The 22,988-nt window shown below is 35.0% G+C and overlaps 1 protein-coding gene and 1 long non-coding RNA gene across 3 annotated transcripts in view; one reads left to right on the top strand and one right to left on the bottom strand.

The window, feature by feature from the left end:
- Positions 1-821: 821 nt before the first annotated feature.
- LOC119067963 lies at positions 822-18,722 on the bottom strand. Its single transcript, XR_005086068.1, has 3 exons — positions 18,708-18,722; positions 8,219-8,222; positions 822-891 (listed from the first exon to the last, which is right to left on the bottom strand). It is a non-coding gene; the product is annotated as an uncharacterized LOC119067963 (long non-coding RNA).
- The window catches only part of LOC119067962 (leishmanolysin-like peptidase), a 120,141-nt gene continuing 98,171 nt past the window's right edge, over positions 1,019-22,988 (top strand). Inside the window, exons 1-2 of one of the 2 annotated variants that reach the window (XM_037171292.1) lie at positions 1,019-1,266; positions 9,610-10,124. In XM_037171292.1, the coding sequence (XP_037027187.1) occupies positions 9,972-10,124 (153 nt within the window). In that variant the 5' untranslated portion in view covers positions 1,019-1,266; positions 9,610-9,971. The remainder of the gene's footprint in view (positions 1,267-9,609; positions 10,125-22,988) is intronic. The other variant, XM_037171293.1, reaches the window with a different exon arrangement.

Below are 22,988 nucleotides of genomic sequence, written 5' to 3'. Positions count from 1 at the left end.
GTACTTTTTGGGGATGTCAGATACAGATACTGTATGTGCTAAACTTTTTGTAAACGCAGCGTTAAATCGTCCTTTTCTCAACATAGCATAAGTTGCTATGTATTGCCTCGAGTAAAGCAGTAAAATAAGTTGACGAGTTTATCTAATGTAAGAGACGTTTGTTAAGGTCTGAGGCATGTGACATGTTTTATCTGATCCACAGATCAGTTACATTTATCATACTCGCGCCATGATTGGATATCGATATATGAGAGGCAATCTCGGCAAGCCTCGATTGTCCGTCTCATCTTATATTAATTGGCTTTCGCTCAAAGTTTATAAGGGCTTATATACTTTGATTTTTGCGTTCCGCAAAAAAATGGAATAGGAAAATGAATTTGTTTGCAAAACCTGTATTTGTTTTGCATCTATTCCATACTTTCACTTTGATAGGAAACTTTCAGTAAGAACATTTCGATGAACATCAATTTGTTGAAACATAACTACGCAATCTAAAATCATCAGAGAAATGATAAGTTGGTACGCCTGTGGCAAGATAAAAGGAACATGCGAATGACAGTTGATTTCTATGTGAGAGAATAGGTTTGTTCCAAGTTTCAATGTCATTTTGAAATGTCAAATTTCATCCAAAGAAGGCAACTTAACCTCAACTTTCAGATTGACGAACATTTTAAAGACGTTTTGGCTATGTGGATGAAATCGTCGTCGTTCGTGTTGTCAAAGTTTGCGTTTACAGTTATTTGAATAAAAAGCTATGGAGCCAATTTTGTATGTAATTCTCTCACATTCTATCCCATAGTAGCCAATTGCCATTCATATGTTCCCATAGGAGCCATCTGTCATTCATATGTTCCTTTTATCTCGCCACAGGCGTACCAACTTATCATTTCTCTGAAATTCATATAATTAATAATTATACCCGAGCGGAAAGGTGACGCCTCCCTTCAGAAAGATTTTGGTATATGAACAGTGACCGACTGCATCTAGGTACTTTTATAAGAGAATATCTTACAACACTGCAACTGTCAAATATTTTATTTTGTTTTGTAAATTGTACTTTCAATCGGACTTGGAAGAGTGTGTTTTGTTACCGAGTTCCCCAAAAGAGTGTAATGTAAATGCCATTATAAATAATTATAAATGAAAATAAATTAAAATGCCGCGAAAATTCTACGAGATCGATTGCACTTGGCTTATTGGACATGGAAATGATATAAATAATTTGGTGACTGTGGACGATACAACCGATAATGCATTGCCGAAAAGGTGAGTCAATATTTTAATCGGAATGTTTTTGTGTTCAGTGAACTCTTGTTGAAATAACAAACAAAAAACATGTTTGGCTAGATTTGTGTAACCGAGTTTTACATTGAATAAATTATACATTCTGTAGAGCTATGCGTGATTTTGCCTGTATCATGTTGAAAGTTAATGGGTTTTCGGTTAAAGGTGTAATTATGTCGTATAGTTATGCGACAGGTTGGACTAAAATTTCTACAAATAAAAGAAACTCTAAATTAATTCAAATTTATAAGATCTCTTCCTGGTGTAATCATTTCGGATGCTGAGACCAAAACCAATCGTATTTGTAATCTGGTAGAAAAAAAAAACAACCAATTTCACATTAGCAAACCAAATGCAGTCGGAAATTCGTTTTTTATTAATCGATTTACCGTTACGTATCTCTTGCATTTCTTTGTACAGAGATAAGCAGAAAATACGCAGACGGTGTCACATCTTCATTCATTGAACTTTGTTCCAATAAATGATTTGGTCTCAGCATCTAAACGAATCATTCAATAGCATTGTACGTAAAAGTCGATCGGCTGTAGGCCATTAGGCTAGAATAAATCAATAACCGAACAATTATGAAAACAGTTGTCATTTTATCCCGAAAGTGCATCGTCTGTCGTGCATTTGCGGGTAACTTTTTAATCTATGCTCGTTGCATATCCAATGAAAATTTGTATAGTAAAATCGCAAAGAATATTGATTCGACCGTTCGGTTATTTTGTGCATGCAATGGGAGACAAGGACTAGGTGATGTACTTTGAATACTTGAAGAATTACTTTGAACATCGAACTTACTAATTCCAATTCTGATAAAGGTGAGGAAAGTGCCTAAGTCTTTTCGGCTATACTAAAATGCTACTCTTTCGGCCTTGCTAAAAATGCTACCGTCGTAAACTAGCAGCATAACATAAACTGTCGATCAATCACCGGTCCAATAAACCAATAACATTCATTGAAACTCACCTCTAACTAACCGCTTAGTAACGTAAATCATCGATTAAGTGTGCGAATGTTCGACGAATCTTCTCAAGCAAATAATTTAATCCCACCCGTCTTACAGTATTAACATAGACGATATAACCGGCACGGACCGAGCGGTATTGTTCATCAGAAATGCCCAGACTGCGACCGATCAAGACGACGATTGTCAATTGAAAATAAATGCTGGCCCGAGAAACGCATTGACACAGATCACAATTGTCTGTGACTGCGATGTAATTGAATTATTTACGGGATCCTATGAAGAATACAATCAAACGTATCGAGGCGAACTATTGGACGAATTTGACGGGATTAAAAGTTACTTGTTTGAGATCAAATTAAAAAAGGACACAAATTGCGTTTGCCTGAAGGTAATTTCTATTGGACCGTGAACCCTCAATGGGTATAATGTCGCTAAATTGAATTTGCGCTATGTTTTAGTTTATAACGCTGGTCGACCAACTGTGGATATATGGCGTCCATATGTACGTAACGGAAAAACCGATCAATATCTTTCAACCGTCGGTTAACATTGGCAATGTGTCCGAATATTTATCCGATTCGAATCGCGATTTATCCGAGAGTGCAAGTAAATGCAAAGAATTCATACAAATGCACATGAGTGCGAACAAATCGTCCGGTCCACCGAATATGGCAGCATTGATGTCCTTCATCAACGGAAAGGTGGAAGATAAATTTTCCGGCATCGAAGCCGTACAATCGGAGGAACCTTTCGTGCCGAAGAAAGTCGAAAATGGAGAGAAAAGTGAACAGAAGAAAAGTGCCAATCCCAGTTCGTTGCCATTAGGTTTTGAGAGTAGCATTGACCTCGTGAAAACCTATTTCGACGGTAAATTTCGCGACATTGAAGTGAAATTAATGAATAGAATTGACGAAAGATTCACGGAATTGCTGCAGAAACAAGACGAAAAATTGAATCAGATATTAGCATTGTTACAGAAATAGTTACGCTTAGACATTATGTATCACTAAAAACTTGTTGTTTATGTTAAATCAATATACAAAAATTTATTTACCCGAAAAACTCGCGTCTATTTAGTCGTTTCTTTTACACTGCGCGTATAATGCACTACCCGGTTCTGGTTTTGAAGAATTTGATCTCTTTATCTAAGCCGCATTTTGAAAACTTTGAGATTGGTCTGATAAGTGAAACACATTTGTTCTACGTATATCATTTCTAAATGCCTCTACGTCATTCATTAATTCGAAAACTACCCTGCTGAAGTAACAAACTGATAACTAGGGAATGCAGACCGGTACCGAATTCAGAAATTACGGTTTCGGTTTTTAGCCCCGTACGAAGTACGAAGGGGCTTATAGGATTACGATGCCGTGTGTAATTGATGGAATTCGAAGCAGACGGTAAGGGCAAAGTGTTTGCCTATGTTCATAGATGACGAATCCGCAATAAAAATTTGGGCCGTCTGTCCGTCTGTCCGTCACGTCGATATCTTGAGTAAATCAAATCTGATTTCAAAAATTTTTTTTTCCCTGAAAGATAGTCAAAATAGTGAGGCTAAGTTCGAAGATGGGCATATTCGGGTCGGCCCTTCGTGAGTTAGGGCCACCTAAGTGATTTAAGGTCTTTTGGTGATATTTATGGCAAAATAAACGATGGAAATGTAAATGACACGGCAAATGATAGGTATTGTCAATACCAATCCAGAAAAAAAAAGATTTTTAAAATCGGGTGAGTGGACCGTGAGTTAGGGCCTTAGAAGTGAAAAGCTACTAGGGCCCTATGTGTATTTTACATATAACTCGAGTAAATTTCATTCGTTTTTCGTAATTTTTGTTTCATTTGGAAGGTAATCGAACACCGAATAGAATGTTGTTGAAAAAAAAATTAAATTTGGGTCCTTGGACTAAGGCCGCTACTAGGGCCCTATGTGTATTTTACATATAACTCGAGCAAATTTCATCCGTTTTTCGTAATTTTTGTTTCATTTGGAAGGTAATCAAAGGCCGAATAGAATGTTGTTGAAAAAAAATTAAATTTGGGTCCTCGGACAAAGGCCGCTACTAGGGCCCTATGTGTATTTTACATACAACTCGAGTAAATTTCATTCGTTTTTCGTAATTTTTGTGTCATTTGGAAGGTAATCGAACGCCGAATAGAAAGTTGTTGAAAAAAAAATTAAATTTGGGTCCTTGGACTAAGGCCACTACTAGGGCCCTATGTGTATTTTACATAGAACTCGAGTAAATTTCATTCGTTTTTCGTAATTTTTGTGTCATTTGGAAGGTAATCAAAGGCCGAATAGAATGTTGTTGAAAAAAATTAAATTTGGGTCCTCGGACTAAGGCCGCTACTAGGGCCCTATGTGTACTTTACATACAACTCGAGTAAATTTCATCCGTTTTTCGTAATTTTTGTTTCATTTGAAAGATAATCGAACACCGAATAGAATGTTGTTGAAAAAAAAATTAAATTTGGGTCCTTGGACTAAGGCCGTTACTAGGGCCCTATGTGTATTTTACATATAACTCGAGCAAATTTCATCCGTTTTTCGTAATTTTTGTTTCATTTGGAAGGTAATCAAAGGCCGAATAGAATGTAGTTGAAAAAAAAAAAAAATTTGGATCCTCGGACTGAGGCCGATACTAGGCCTATGTGTATTTATACTCAATAAATTAAAATTTTAGGGCTATTTGAAAGTTTTGTTTTATTTGAAAGGAACGTCGTACGGGGCTTCGTAATTGCGCTATGCGCAATTTCTAAGATGTACACATTACATAATAATTTTTACTTTAACTACTTTAACCGGCGCATAGGCTTACGGTCAAAGTAGGGTGACAGACGCACTAGGGTCACGTACGCAATAGATATACGGGTTTGTACGGGGCTCAGTCGCAGCAAACGCTCCGACTGTTCTGATGGCTCGTTTCTTATTCACAAACCGCGGTTAATCGGATGGATTTCAAAATCACTGAACTTAGGAGTTTTTTGCGTTGAAATGTATTCTCTGATGGTTTAGGCCAGTGTTATTGTGCCCAGAGATGTCTGAGGAATAATTTCAGCTAACTCTTCGATTTTCATTTTAAATTTGTCCTGGTAAGCACCGTTTTATTTATGGAATCGAAGTCATAGCAAAGGTAGAAAAATTTCACTAACATTCCCGAGAACGATGCTATTAAGGGCCAAGGCATCACAGCAGAACTAGACTATACAGTTGTACAAATTAAGCGAAATTGGTGTGAAGTCGGCAACTTTCAAAAAGTTTACTGTTGTCATTTACCGATTCAGTCTCTTATTTCGACATTTCGAAAATCTTGATTCCTGCTCGACCACTAATTGATCACTTTAATGAACAGAGAATCATCGAGTTGTATCCTGCTGCAACTACAGCTAGATCATCTCATCTCACAACATTTCTAATTGTAGCAAAACATACTAATTCCAGAGGTGGCGTTATCTAATATGCAGGACAAACACCAAAACAGACAAACAGAACATAATTACTCTTCCCTTTCCCATGAATCGCGTGAAGCGAAAGTGGAGATAAAATGCTGTTTCGACCTCCGGATACAGTGGCGGTCAGAGGTTAGCGTGGTCTAACCATCTTTAGTCGTTTCCACTGGTCCGTTACACGTGATGGCAGTAAATTTTCTGACACTGACACTAACAAAACTAATCACTAGTCACTGATCCAAAAAGAAGAAAACCTGACGCAACGAAAAACCAAAATAGAAAAACGAAAACCGAAAGACGAACGAGAAAAGAAAAATTTCATTTGTCAACGTACTGATCCTGTTAATCAGAAAAGCGTTTTACCAATCTATCATAGTGATCACAGTGATATTGCGAAATCTTCGAATCTTCGGATCTTCAATCGGCTAGCCATGCCATCCGGATTTTTGACTCGTATGGTAACCATCGAATCCTTGCTTCATTACGAGTTCGACGAGGTATATCTCGCCTCTCTCGGAATTGTCGTTTTCGTGGTTTGAAAAATCGGTGTTTTTCAGGTCAGGTGGAAATGTTGTCATCCTGATTATATCGGGTAATAAGGGGTCGATTTCATTTACATTTTAGGGGATTAAAGTGCTAAACTTGTCCGATCACATAAGCTTTCAAATACGTCGGGCTGTTGACTGTACTGGCTTCAGTGACTGTATTAAGCAAAATTTTCTCTCACTAAGAACGCCTGCGCGCATCAGCAAACCTGACGGTTTAGGGTTCCATAGGAAGGCTGGGGCTCGGTTCTTCCTAAAAATATAAAAACTTGCGCTGGAGGGTCTATTGGGAATAAGAGATAGGGCAATTTCTAAAATGTCGCTTCAAAAATATAGATACGTTCAATTTGTCCTCCATACAAATTTTTCGAAGATTTCGCAATACCACTCAAATAGATTCATTGAAGATGAAGAAATATAATTGACTAAAAAACCACAGTTTTTTCAAGCCCAACCAGCGGTTAACCTATTCGACTCAAATCGGTTTGCATTCTCTACCCCTAACAGTATTTTTTGAACAACTTGCTTCGGTAGCTTTGGCAAGTTTAGTTGTACACCTCGCCTTCGGCTCAGACTGTACACTTACCAAACAGACAGTTACAGAAGGTTGTTGCTCATTATAATGAATAACGTTCGCAGCATCCAATGTAATCTACTATTTTTCACCAAAATGTACTATTGTCTGAGATGGTAAATACATCGCTTTTGGGAGGGTAAGTCTTGTTTTAGGTAAACGGAAAGAAGAACATATTAAGCAGTACTATCAGTAATATGAAAATTGAAGGTGAAAACTCAAAACTCTTCCAAACACTGTACAAACGAGTCTTGGTAATATTTTTCTGTATTTTAAAAAGTGAATGTGTATGATGAATGTGTACCAATTTCTTGAATGATGATGAAAATGCTAGCTTGGCGATTTTAGCTTAATTCTATTCAAACCAATCGACCCATAATGGACTATGGAGGACTCGTGTTGGTTTCTAAGATTGTCTTACTGGAATTAAAATTCTTTACCAAGTTTGAGTAAGGCTAATATAGAAAGGTTGAGAGTAGATATTTTTCACTAAGTACAATATTATGCACCAAAATGTTTGTGTTTACGAAAAATGGCTGGCTGATATGAGGTAGGATTCATTCGAATGAATATCCGAAGTTTTTTTTTTAAAACTATTCTTTAGGACTTAGAGTTCAACTTAATCTATTTGTCACAGAAAATATTTTCAACTCAAACTTATCGGCAGCTTATGCATTCCATTCAGTATAGAAAGCTTATTGAACGCGTAGAAATTAATTGAAATGTTTCAGAACTTAATTTAATTAAATTAAGCCATCGCCGTCATACGAAATCCACGAAATCCCATAAAACGTAATTGTCGGAATAAATATTTTTCCGAAATACTTTTTGCGATAATTTTGAATAAATTGCATAATTTAGTCAGAAAATTATTCGAATGTATTTCACTCACATGATCAATTCAATGCAAACATTTGTCTTGGAACAATAACACGGAATTCGTTAAAAATGCATCATACTCTTCACAATGATGCTAATGTATGAAATTTATGCAGAGTAAATTCATAAAAATGCAGCAATTTGAATAATTTTTAACAGATTTACTGGTTCCGAAATTATACAAGGAATTTGGAGCTATGTTTTCGAATAACAAATTTAAACCGTTTTCGGCGAATGGCAAAATATTATAAATCGGCCGCTAACAGGTTGAAGCTCTACAAATTTTTAGCGTTCGCTATATTACCTTTGATTTTCGTTGAACATCATCTCGAAATGGCAGTTACGGGTTAATGCTTAGTTTCCTCTTACCAAAAAAGTACTCCGTGTGAGACAAAATTGATTTTTTGCAATTTTTCCTTTGTTTATTTGACAGCTCGCTCTCTCACGGCTCTCTCACGGAGTACTTTTTGTTGAGTGGAATGGACACCTAAGCCTACGAATTTGTCATAATACTTAACTCTAATTGGGTCTCGATTTCATCGTTCAATTCATCCTCTTTAATAAATACAGTGAGCGTCATTCAATTTTGTGTCGTCGCTTGCAGATGACTAGTATTTCTTCATTTTTATTTTTTTGAATTTTTAGGTATAACAGTCCACAATAAAATTGTCCAAGGGTCCTTTAACCTTTAAAGTAGAATCAAATTTTACGACTCACATTTAAGTCTTCATGCTTGGAGCTAGAGTAATAGAAGCAGAAGAAGTGTGATCAGAGAGAGAGCGTCAACAAAACGACATCTTCTCACCGAATTTGAGTGAAGAAAGTCAGGTTATTCACGCCGCACGGATGAAAACATTGTTCTGGTCTGTGGTGCCTGATTATAGTACGTTGCTTAGACGGTTGCTAGGAATCTCGCGCCGCGTCATTCACAATAATTCACATTTTGACACATTTTGTATAAGGAAAATGTCACTTTGTGAGTATTTGTGAATGACGCGGCGCGAGATTCCTCAACACCTGCTTAGACACAAAAATGAGTGATAGTGTAGTTGATATTGATAGGGACCATTTTTGTGAGAACGTTTGCAACCAAAAAATCATTTGGCTCCATCCCCAGAATATTCTTTAGACATTTTATAAAAGCCTTGGACCAAGAAAAGGATGAAAAATTTATGGTTAGGCAGGTAGACAAACGTGTTTATGGTTGTAGACCTTGTAGAGTAGACGTTCTGTTAAAAGTGGACCTAATCAACCACTGCAACCACTCCATAAAAAAAATGACACAAGTGGAAGTGGTATTTATGTAATTACTCGATGGATGATTAGTCGGCACTTCAGCATACTTCAGACATGATTTTCTAAGATACCACCTTTGTTTATGTTAAACCGCAGACAAGACCGCAGAACATTTTTTCTATTTACAAATTCAACGAAATGTTTTACTACTTTACGACTTGTGCGTACAATGTAGTGATGGATTCATCACAAATTCCAGAAATTCGATATTAAAACAGATCTTATTTGAAATTCATAAGTTTCGTGTAGGGTTCTGTTGATTTATTCGATAATGTTTTAAACATATAGTCCGAATAAAATTGAACCGGCCGCAGCAGCAGTTTTATTCAAATTGTTGATAACAGGTGTAAATGAACTCAACAGTAATTTCGAGTAGTCAAGTAGTCAGGATGGTTTCATCAGATCAAAATTCATAAATATTTTTACTATTAAGCATACGGAGACGTGAAGGCACGATCGATCAATCGATAATCTGACCTCATTATTATTTCATTTCGATTTGTAAACACTGTAATAAACAAAACATCGAAATTGTTTACGAATCTCTTCAAAAAAAAAACATCAATTTTAACACATCATTAACAGTCAACTTTTCTTTTCTTTTCAAGAATTTGACTAGCGGATCAATTAAAATTCGAATACCGTATAATGGAACTCAGCTAACGAAAGACGAAACAATAACAAAATTCTACACCAACAATAAGCACTAGACTAACAAAAACATCGTGGGGTATATAAACACATACTATTCAGCTCATGCGCTCAACTGTTGAGAATGCAATTGAACTCTCTTTCAATAAAACGTGCCAAACAAATCAGCTGGTTTGTCGAGATTGTCAGTATGCAGACGGTGTTGGTTGCGTTTAGTTTGTTAAAGTTTTAATTCGACATAGTACATTCAGTCGAGATATCGTCGCCGGCGAATAATGACCGAGTGTTTGAATACAAAACCAGAGTGATATTTTGAAAAATGGCGTACGGATGTAAACAAAGAGAACAATCGTTTGTGTTTGTTTTAAATTATTTAATATCGATACTGATTGTGCTGAGTGTGACTTGTTTTATTGAAGGATATAGTCATAGTGATCATCATTGCAACCATCAACATCCGAAGGCTGATGAGGTACGTTCATATTTTTTATTTTCAAATATACGATAAAAACATTCAATGTGGAAACAATAGAGGTTTCTTCTAATAGACGACTTATCATAACAGAAAAAAAATTGGGTCGTCGCCTCTCTCTTCTCTGTTTATCATTTTTTTAAATAACACGACTAGAATAAAATGCAACATGATTTTCGTATAATATAACTTATAAATGCAGTCATGCAGTTATAACTTAACGTTAAATGAATTTTTATACGAACGAAAATTTTTATTTGAATTTTATGAAAATGGATGAGTGTTACCGAATAATTTAACGAAAAAAAAAATTTGGTGGGCTAGGTAGATACCTACCTACATATATGGGCACAAATGCAGTAACAGTGTTATGTATAATAAATGATGTGGTCAGTGTGTTTTTCAATGCTTACATACCCATTAAAATACTCAATTATCTCTACTTTCTTTTTTAAATTTTTTTTTTCTCCTTTAATATCAATTTTGCTTTCGTTCATTTCATAATGTTTTTCTTATTACAATTTAAGACCAATTGAACTCGACCAAAATTTAAATATATGAACATGAGGATTGGGTGATTTCGTTGATGAATGAGTTGACTTTACATTTATGTTCCTACTTGAACTTTTTTTTTTCTTCTCTTCTCGTCTTTCTTAACCGTAAAATATGACTCTGTGACTGAGTAATAGTCGCGGCTGTAATATGTTATATGATTTTGAATGGGAAAATTTGTTTTTTGATGGAATGATAATGGTTTTGTTGTATGTAAATTTTGTCACTGGCCGCAGACTGTTAATCATTTCAATGAAGAAAAAAAAGTCCGCGGTTAAATTATTTAAATAAATTTAGACATTCGTAAATATCGTAATTATCAAATAGAAAATATATTTGTGATGTACTCATAATCACATAATATTGGAAGTGACAAGTGTAGGGAATTGTAAAACATCGTTGGTTAGGTCTGGAGAAAAAAAAACATGTTTCATTTCAAAAAAACATGAAAGCACACTGTGTGTGTATGTTGTAGAAATAGTAAGAAATTTTTATTAATTAATGCCGTTAATGTGCTCTAAAACATTTCAATTAAATAACGTCGATATGTGTGCAGCATAGATGTTGTTTCTAGTTTCATCTGGATGCCTACACTCTTCACAACTAACACAAAGCCACTTTCGATAATCGAAAATAAAAATGAAATTTATCGTTTTTTTCTTCTTTGATAATTAAATTAATGTGGAACAAATAATACAACTTTGAAACGTTGTGCCGGTTCTTTTCGTTATAAATTTAATAAAAATTCCTTCGTTTATTTTGCACAGATTTCTGTGGAACTTTGCGGAATAGGATGTTTTACATTTGCTGTGGCTTCGTTTAATTTCAATTAATTGTTGTAAACTCGATAAGACGTGTTTTTTTTCGTGATTTTTTATTGGATTTAGTTTCTTTTGCCACAATATGTGGTATGTCAGGTGACTTCCGGTGATGTAACGTTTTAAAAGGAAAATGGATTTCCTTTTTCCATTCTAATGGGCCCTGGAAATAAATACCCGATTTTCTATTAGCCCTTCACAAATTTTCGTAGCTCCATGGTGTGAAGTAGAGTACTGCAAAAACAACTGCCACGATACTCAGCTATGGTAAAAAAAAGTCCCACGAACCATAATTAAATATTTGAACTTCTAAAAAATCCTACGCTCATTGTACTTATCCCAAAGTTTTTAGGTAAGTACTATTTGTGCCAGCAGTTTTAAATCTGATAACTCGAGAACAAGTCGTGTTTACACAACGTAGGCAAGAAAATAGCTATTTTCTCCCCGCCATTGAAACTTCGGGTGCCTTTGTTGTGGAAAACGTTGCGTTTACTTCGGGTGACAACACCCTCTATCGAAATCACAAATATTTTGTAAAAGAGTTTAGCTAATGTCATGGAATATAATGTATACTTACTGGCCAAGGTGTCCTCGACTCAGCAGCACCGGCTGCACTGGCTTCGAGAGCTACGTAGCCACTCCTAAAAATTTAATTCAAAAATGTTAAAAAAGTGGTTTCAGGTGAATTACCTGCCGGGACATGGCAAGTATACTGGTAGTGCTCAACCTCCCCTGCCACCTCATACCACATGCTAAACATAATCATTTGTCTTTCAGGAAATATAAGTCAAAAACCAATTAGTCAAATTTTCGATGTTAGGCAATCTTAGCAGTGGCACCTTTTGGACCATCGGTTTCTTCAGTTTCTTTTTGTAGAGTTTTCAAAGCTCTACGTTCCGGTAGAACATTGATCTCAAAAATACTCTCAACTTTCCGAGTTATAACCATCGGAAACGTAAAGTCCTCCGGGGAAACTTCTTCCCGGGCTCCATTGGATCCATCAACCACATGCCTGGACACATTTTTCGATGATCTACGTTTTCCGCACCCAGGCTATCGCGGACCTTAAAATTTGCGAAATTCGATACGCCCTAATCCTCATATGCGATTAAAATCCCCATAATGCTACTTAAAATCAATCCACTTCTCTTACATTGTGCGAATAGCAAAGAATCTCTCTATAATACTTTGGCTATTCGCAATTTTCCGGCTCGTCACTTTATAATACTTTGGCACAATGTGCGAATACCCAAAGTATTGTAAAGTGGTACAATGCGAATAGCATTTGATTTTCGATTTTTTTTATTATTTCGCCACAGATCAAAATTCAGATTATAGATTCATTTAAAATGCAAGTATTTTGTGACCTCAAAAATCTCACTTTTAAGTGACTGCATCTCTATTGTTGTTCTCTTCGAAAAAAAATGCTAATTGCAACAATCTTATACTTATACGATACATCGCGATGATGAGAACGGATCTCGCATTTCAATGTCAACAATTATTTTCCCTAATATTCTGTACAAAGGATGTCTAATTAGAACGCATTTAAACGATAAAGAATGGTACAGTATTGATACGATGAAGTACAGAAGAGACGCGAGTGCTTGCACGAGTGTTGGTATTCCTACAAGTTACAATATTTACGGATAAAATGCTTGCAAATTCACTACTATATCTCTCTGTAAAATTGTTTTGAGGATAAAACTTAGTTTGAACGTTTTATTAACAATAACTTATTTGTTGAACAAAATAACACAAATTTCAGCCAGAGTGAAGAGTTACAGCAATTCACTCAAAACGTATTTTGCTCCCAGGCAAAGTCTTTCACGTTTCATGAATGTGATCTTGGATGTATGTGAAGAAAACATAGCAATATCAGCAGCAATACATGCTACGTCATGCTGTTTATATTGAGAAAACGGCAAAAATTCAGAACTGACGATATACGATGTATACCACAATGCATTTAGCATGTGAAGCAGCCAAAACGCGTGCACGCCTTTTCAACTGAACCTATGCTGTTACAAACTTTAAAATTAACAAACAAAACTTTTCGTTAGGAAACAAAGGTTAGTTTGGGAGAAACATTAAAAATTACAATGTTTTGAATAACAGGTTCCTTTCCGACCTATAACGACGAGAGGGTAACAGAAATTCGGTTCATTCGCTTTGTAAAAAATATTTTTTTTTTTAAACATTAACAAGGAAAATAGCTTAGCATAAAGTTTTTAAAATTCCTTTGTTGTGGTATTAAAAGGTTTCCCGGTTTAAGGAAATATAACGTTTCTGCAATTCAACTTCGTTTTCTCGATTTTATCCAACGAAGGATTTTCATTCTGTGTCACATTACTGCCAAGCAAAAGCTTTAGTATAACATTTTGTATGCATGTCGTACAATATACAGCGATGTACTAAATTCTCTGGAAATGATTTGAAGTAAAAAGGTAGCCAAACAAAAACACAAATCTGTGAAAGAGCGATTTAACACAAATCTTTTGTTCGTTTCAAATGTTTATCGATACATCGTATCGATACGATATAACTCTAAACTCTTATAGATATATCAGTTCGTTCATCTTCATTATCAAATTATGTAGACTCTTAAGCCGATCAGAAAGTCGATGATGCTTGTAAATATTGTTGACGAGTATATTTATGGGAGTGCTAAAAGTCTGAAGGCTTTTGTAATTTAATTAACCTATATAGATAAATTGTCTAATTATGATAATTGAACGAGCACCTTTCCTTGACATTTAAATAAAAATCCAATAAACGAATCAATCGAAATATACATAAAAGACATCGATACGATTTTATTAGTGCGATTCACAGCTCCACATAATCATTTCATTTCTTTAATTGCAATTTTGTGATTCTTTTCAAATCAGAAGGTATGAACTTTAAACCGTTCTACCAATGACAACCTTCTATCAAAACGGTTTCTATCGACCGATATCTGAAACTCGTCTAAAGAACTAAACCGAACTGTATGGTGACTGTGTACAGAAATGTTTATTTTATTAAATTTTGTTCTTTATTCTACACAAACGTAATGTGGAAATTGTATCAGTTTTGATCCGTTCCTCTAAAGTAATCAGATTTTATTGTTTGAAATGGACTGTTCGCCCTCTGGGGGGCAAGTATAGTGGATGTGTTCTTGTTGATGCTATTCGCCTCCGATATAAGCTTGACTTTTCTAAGAACAAATGTAATTGTAAACCGGGGCTATTTTGAGAAATTGAATTCTTCAATGTGTTGCAAACGTAGAAACGTGGAGGCAGGACAATATCTATAAAGTAGTTTATGTGCTGATTACAGTAATTTGGTCTAACAAATGAAGAGCTAGATTGTTCTACCGTCACAACTATAACAAAACAGATACTAAGTACCCGCTAGAATAAGTGATTCGAAGTGACGTTTATTTTCGTTTTTTTTTTCGTTCATAGCCATAAACGTCAATCGTCATAAGCATTCTATCTAGTTTTGAAACGCTAGGTAAAGACGCTCACAAAGGCTGGACACAAAATCTGAACAGTGGATTTATTCATACAAACTTTTGTGTACACAAAACGTCGTCTTCTAAGTTAATTGAGGAGATAATCGAAAATTTTTGCTGCCCCTAACTTCGTGGTCAACTCAAATGTTTATCACAACTCTGATTTAGGTTGAAGACTTGTGATCTCGCTGAGATATCAATTCAAGACTTCATTTGTCCAAATTTAGACAAACAATTCGTTCTCCAATCGAATTATCAATTGGTTTGAGAATCGACTCCTCGTGGTGCGTTGAATGAATTCTTTAGCACCAAAAAAGCTTCGGAACTGTTCTTACCAGTTGCTCCGCTAGTTTCTATCCGATTTCATTTATCAATTTCTTCGCAAAAAGGAAACGATCATTCAATGCAAAGTACTTGACCTCTTCGTGATGTCACTCGCTCAGTCTCTCTTAACCAAGCCAAACTCTACGGAGGTTCGAGACTATAATTTACAGAGTACAATCGTCCGTTGCCCCTTTTGGTTTATTTCCATCGATCGAAACAGTCGATTATTTAGACTAGTTGAATCAAATTTCCAACAATACTGTGACAGTTCCCCACTACACCAGGAGTTTATTGTTTGTGAATTTTTCTGAAAATTTAAGTACTCCGGTTTTGTCTTTTCAAAGTTCGCTGATCTGTAGGAAATTTATTGCTCCCATGCTCACATATAATTGGCAATAAAATTTTTTTAGATGCGTTTCACGTTTAATGAAAAACTATAGTGGATATTTACGTGATAAACGATCAGACTGTTACATTGTGATGTAAAAATATAAAAGATTTTATTTTTATGTTATCGCTGAATTCTTTGAAGGAGCAAAAAAAATGAAATCAGATTTTTTTTCAACTGATGAGCCGATAGGCAGTATAATATCTTTTCTATCCATCCAACCAGCCATCATCAAAAATCAAAACAATACCATTTTTAATAAAATTGTCCTTTCAATTTCTTGGATACGAATAACTCGTCGATAAACTTTTTGTTTTTATGAAACGGACATGTTGTATGTACGCTCGACTGAGTGGGTGGAAATATGTGCGGGAATAAAATCTAGAATTTATTTATTTTCGCTCTGTCTGAAAGATAAATTCGTAAATTGTTAGAAAGAATTTGACTTCATCATTTATGGAGATATTGAATTTTTAAGGTCTGTCCTCAGGATGGCTCCGAATTGCCATATCCCCATATAGGCATTCATTTTTCATTATTTATATGGTTTATGATTTAAAGGTTAAGATTTCATTTACTACTTTAAGAGTCAACGTCTATCTAAACTCAATTGTAAACCATTTAACCATTTTTCATAATGCATTTTACACACATTATTTATCCCTGCTGGATGTGTTGCTTCTTTTACGTAAAACGGATTTTATTCTCCAATTTTAATGGTAGTTTGCATAAAACGCTCTGTGTTTCAAAAAAGGGTTAGTTTTGTTGCTAATGATCGTCTGGGTGCTGGATGAGTAATATTCTTCTTCATTTAAATTCACGTCAACTAAAATTGTTTATCTCAAGTTAATTAATTTTTTTTGTTCACCCATTGTTGTACATGATGTATCGCTCTTATTTTCATAATTGTTGAATAAATGAGCAACAGTTTATATCTGACGGCTATATAGTGTTGATAGTACATATATGATGTGACTTTTATCGCATTTATCAACAGTATCGAATGGATTCGGTAGTATGGTAATGTTAGTTAAAGCTTTATAACGTACAGAACACATCTGATGAAATTCACAATTTCTGTTGACGACAAATTTGTATTTAAAATGAAATGTTATGAATCATTTTGATCAACCCATTAACTTATGAATTTAGATGTGATTTCCATTTAGTCTCTATATGGGACTTGATTGGTAGAGTGCGAACGGATCGATAAAAATGTAAAAATTAAAGGAAATCGTTTAGTGTACAGCACAAATGAGTTATGCAACTTACGGGCGATGTGTATTGGACCCTACAAAATGACACACAAAAATGCGGTTTTATCATAGTATGTAGTGTACATGCCACGGCTGGGTCGTTATAGTTATTTTCGAATCTGTGATGGACGGTAGATTTTAGGCAATTTCGCGAGTTGTAGCTCGAAAGTAGTGAGGTCGACAGATGAAAGTTCCTAAAATCTACCGTCCATCACAGATGCGTATACAACTTTTCATGCCAGAGCACAGCACTGAACCAAACACTAGAACAGATTTTTTTAACGGAAATTTGGTCTCTCTAATATGATCTGCCACAAAATAATTAAAATTTTCGGTATTTTTATCGTTACAATCGTAGCAACTGTCTATTACAGTAGATATGAGGAAAGTCTTCAAATGTGCGAAATTCTGAGTGTTAAGATGTAAATTTGGAATGTATAGTGATTTTGAATGTGCAATTTGAAATGAAAAATTGGTGCTAGGGTGGGAGACGAACCCAGAATCTTCACCATTCCATAGTAGGGTTGCATACGCATACGATTAGAAAATCTGTTCTACTGCTTGATTCAGATGCTATGGCCAGAGGGCTAAATTTAATTACGGGAAAATTACGAAATTTATGCACAGGGTATGAAATAGTTAGTTCCTAACGCATGCAATAGTATTTTACATGACTAGGGATAAAAAGGAGAAAAGTATAGTTTTCGTGTGAATTTTGTTAATCCGAGGCGAAGCCGTGGTCAATAAACACACGAAAACGAGACTTTTCGTTTTTATCACGAGCTATGTAATGGATTTTACATGTTGAGCGCGTCGAAAGTAGTGCGTTGAAACATGAAAAGTACGGTTTTCGATGCATGTAAAATAGTTAGTTATTTATGCATCTCGAGATCATAATGTTCGAAAACTGCTATTTTCAGATCGCTCTGTTGCATAAATCGTATGTAGATATATTATCGCACTAGATGTCAGAGTGTTAATCCGAGGCGAAGCCGAGGTATGTAAGACATCGTTTGTGATTCGTGTTGCATACAACGCTTTATGCAATGAAAATCGAATAAATATCGAAGATAAGCTTAGTGTGACTTCAGTAACACTGGTGCGATAAAACCCCTTGTAAATCCTTTATCGCACTAGTGCGATAAAATACGTTCATACGACCGCGGCATTGCACACTGGCGGAATTAGTTGCAACTTTCATCATTGAATTGTGTAAAAGCTTTTTAGTGAATAGGAGGTTTCCAGCACGAAATCGCGATATTTTAACACTAGTTAGGAAAAACCTGGGGGAGTTAAAAAGTATACTTTTTGTATGTTCCAAGACGAAGCTGAGGATGATAATTTGACGGAATTCTGAACATCTTCTATCCCGCGTTATGTACACAGATTCACACAGAAATGTTGAGTGTATGATGATGTGCTTTCATCGATTTAGATGCTACAACTTCCATTATCCTTGAAACTGTTTTCATTTCACCGATTCTACCTCTTTCTTCTGAACTGAACAATATTGATTTGTAAGTCGGTTTTACGGTTATTCCTATTGTTCCCTTAAAACTCTAATAGTAGTCAAACATTTTTTATGCAAACAAATGTAGTTTGTACGTTCAGAGATGTGTACGAAATTCATTATAGCAAAATTATTGAGTGTCGTTTAGCAGAACATTCAATTTATGTTGACTGTTTGTGACAATTTTTCTTTTATTTTCAGTTCGTTCAATTTTTTAAATCCGAAGCATAATAGACATGTCATGTTTTAAATGAATTAACGATTTTTTTTTTATTTAATTGGAATGGTAAATGTTTATCGAAAATGCGCACGTACAAAATGCGGTTATATCGCTTGATAAATGTAAAACATTTCGATAAAATCAAAAATTTAAAAGCGAAAATGTGAAGATGTGAAAATGTTGATTATATTGAAATGATTCACAATTAATTTGTACGCGCGAGTTTGATTTAATTGGAACAAACGAAACTAATGACGAACTTGCGAAAATAACGGTCATGTTCGTTGAGAAAAATAAAAAATGTCGCGAATTTGAGGAATTTGTTGTTAAAGTCAGACAATTTGTTCGTTTGTTTCGATTTCTTATTCAAAAATTCCTATCTCGCATTTTGATTTTGTCAATCACAATAATGCTCACGACATAAATCGAAGCGCTATGTCGACACACAACATTTTTTTCTCTCTCCTCCAAATCTCTTCTTTATGCACAAAAAAAATGTGTGTACTGCAAATGGAACGAAAGCATTCCGTACAAATGGCTGTAATGGCTTAAAATTACTTTTATTTCATTTGACAAGGACTTACTACAAACGTCATGATGATTCATCTGCACTCTGACTCCTTTCAATTTTTCATCTCTATTCGAGTGTTAAAAGTGCAAAAAGGTCACATTGATAAAGAAGTTTGAAAAGATTTTTTTATTTGCACTTTCGTAGAATTACGCTATTCTCCGGTGGACGCATGTGATATTTCAATGAGCTTTTACAGCATCATAGCAACCGCTTCGGTTTACTTTTTATCAGTAGTTTCCAGTTCTTTCAAATCATTTCAATTATGCATGGTAAACTCCCATATCTGCCAACAATAAAATCATCAAAATGAATTTGAAATTCTCTCCAATGTACTTGATACTGGTATGCATACTATCTCTGAAGTACTTGGTCGTAATTGTATTAAATTTAAACGAATTAATGATCCCGTTAATGTCATTCTACCGTACCTTTGACATTGACATGACACCGCAATATTTAAAATTGGCTGGAAAGAAAATGTGTACGTTCGTGCCCTTAACACACGACAAATTTTAGTGGTCGTTAAGATGTCAGATACCGTGAATTTAAATACAAAAAACTTTAATAAATTTCAGTTTTTTTATTAACGTGGCTGAAGCTCATATTTTACCTGCTTTTTAACGCGAATAATTCGGCTGGGAAAAGTTCTACTCGGGTGTGACCGTATAACTAGTTACTAATTAGATTTGTGGCGTTTAATAATAATGCGATATACCAAAATTCAACGGTATCTTTTCTATCTGTACAACAATAAAAAGAGAAATTTCGTCGATCGATCACTTTTGAAATAACGTGAAACGACAATGCCAATAATGTCTTTAATATACAAAATAGCAATTTCATCTTTGTTCTCGGTCTAACATTTTTTTAGCATTCTGATGTCAAAGACGCGTGCACGAAAATTTATTCTCCCATTAATTTGAAGTCAAACTTACAAAAGTTTGCTCGTATAATTTTGCTAATCATCATGAACAAAGAAGTAGTTTTTTTCCTCCAAGACATTCAATTGCTCATTATAATTTGTATGATGATTTAAAGACAGCATAGGTATTTAGACTCATTTAGACAGTGAAAACATTGATGCCTTTGTAGGTCTGCAATGGTTACAAAATTGTTAAATAACCGGGATTATTACGTTGGAACAAACAACAAAAATACCATCCGCCCGGTTTCTTTTTTGTTATTTATTTGCCATCTAATTTCTTATGAAAACAAAGCATCGCAAAATATACAGACCAGACGAAAAAAACCGAGTTCCTAATGTGACAGTGACACTTGCCTACGGAACTTTCCTTTTTTCTTGCAAATTAGCAACTTTTCCGTTCACAAAGAATAATTTTGATTCAGAGAATAGCATAAAAGGGGCTCGTTATATTAACAATAACTCAATTTCGTTTTCATTTCCTTTGTAATACAATCGGATATTTCGGCTACTTAATAGCGAACTGTGTTTTAATTTCAACTTAACTCTCAGGCATAGAAATTAGGCGTGAGCTCACAAACAAGATTCTCGGGGTTTTTTTTGGCTGAAAATATTTGTTTTCGGATTTTTAGTCTTCGCCGAACCAGCGCTTATTATTGGGAATTTTCATTATGGAAAACTTCCGAAAAACTCCGGAAAAAAATTTCCGCATTTTTTTTGGAATTCTGTAAGAGTTCTTCGAAATTTTTCCGAAATAAAATTCGCAATAATAAGGCCTGCACTGCCTTCAACAAACCACGGGAAAATGTGTGTGCCTGAAGTCAATTTTCTCGGGAAATTTCGTCTGACTTTAATTCGTTCTAAAACTAATTTTCTCTCTCTCTCTCTCTCTGTGAGCACTGCCGTTTTAAATTAAACCGCCTCAAGGTATTTCCTTTGTGAAATTATTAAAAAATCGAAATTTTTCTGAGAAATTTTAACTTTGAACGGCAGAATAATAGTGCAAGATGCACTTTGATTTAATGTTTATCTCCTCGATTTTTTGCATAAAAAATAAAATTCACACACCACTCATCACATTGTCAAGAAGTGGGAATAGAACCTGTAGAACACACACTGTGTGTCACACAGCATGTTTTTATTGCACCCATTTCGTTCAAATTTAACGAGAAGGGTAAACACTTGCATTTTTGTTATTAATTGACCACTGGTAATGTTTGCATTGTTTGCATAGCGATAAACACATTATGTAAACGCACAACATCCAGCTACACTATTTAATAGTTATTCGTTTAACGAGGGAAGAAAAATTGGAAATTCCATTTCGGTGGGATGTTTCTGGCCAGTGCGTAACGACGGCCATAAGTCACACGAGAAAATTCGATTTCCATATTTTTTCTGAGGTAAATACAACGTTTTCACAACAAATTCTTCTGAAGTTTCACCGACGGGGAGAAAATTGCAATTTTCTCGCCTGCGTTGTGAAATTTATCGCGTAGGGTGGGTGAGTATGTATAATTTGAGTAAACAAAATTTTGTCCTTGTTATAATAACAATTGCAAGCAAATTCATATACCTAGTTACCCAGTTTGTATACAACTGCGATAAAATACCTCTCATCGCTTCGTACTATCCGAGTCCACATTCCATATAAAGTACGATGAGTGGCAGAAATAGTTTTAAAGTAGAAATCATGTCTACAGATGCAACTGAAAAGATAACTTTTCAGTGAAATACGATTCTCGTGGTAATTCGAAGACTGCAAGGGATTCAATAAAACTTCCTCTATAATGTGGGACATAAAAATGTCTTCATAAATATTAAACCGTTTCGATCTGAGAGGCGATTAGTTGCATATGCTCTGCATGTTACAGTGCACTTCAAAAATACCGTATCTCATCAGGCCATGGCAACATTCAGTGACATCAGTTCAATTTTGCATGGCCACATTCAGCGAATCATTGAAACGAAAACGAAAGTAAACTTTCATATCATTTCATCACCAAACATGTAATAATATGCGGGAGTGTGCTATATGGTATCACAAAACTGGTTTTTACCCAACGAAGTACATGTGGAAGAACATATGAAGTATGACAACTTCATATAATGCTTACACAAGTGTTTGGTTCCGACATAAGGACATCGAAATGATTCGGTTAACAAAAGGTGTTGACTTAACCACACGCTCCACAAAAAGTGTTGACTGAGCCAAGTAATAAGTGTGTATAACACTATGCCCAAAATTTTCGAAGAATTAAACCTATGTGCCATTGAACAAACATACTGCTGCTAAATTCATATCGAATGGTTTCTGCTGCGGCACTGTTTCGATCTAAGGTCATTTTAAAGTTGCGTAGTACACAATCAATTCTTGTTAAAACAATGTGAACAGAATATAACATTTCTACCGATTTCTATCGAGTAGTTAAACGGAGGAAATAAGAAGCTATCAAAGCTATGTTTTTCCATTATTCTGTTCTCTCTAGTGTTCAATTTTCTGATTGAACATTGTATTCGGATTTGTGTTGCTGAAATTCTCTTAATTTAATTGAATTCTAGTTACATGTATTGAAGAGCGAAGAACGAAATTTCATAGAAAGTTTGATGGAATGTCTTCACATTATTAAAATCGGTTTATTTGACTTTCGAAGAACGTCTTCATCCAAGGTGTGATGTTCAGAACGATTACTTAAATATACGTGAGTTCATTAAAATGAAACATCTTTTCGTTCGGTTTAACTTGAAAACTTGTGTTAACAACCCGAGGATATACCCTTTTAAAGGTAGGGATGGTGCATTTT

Source organism: Bradysia coprophila, assembly GCF_014529535.1.
Source record: "Bradysia coprophila strain Holo2 chromosome X unlocalized genomic scaffold, BU_Bcop_v1 contig_130, whole genome shotgun sequence".
Classification (NCBI taxonomy): Eukaryota; Metazoa; Arthropoda; class Insecta; order Diptera; family Sciaridae; genus Bradysia; species Bradysia coprophila.
The sequence above is the reverse complement of the archived record's forward strand: the minus strand, read 5'-3'. Positions and strand labels throughout refer to the sequence as shown.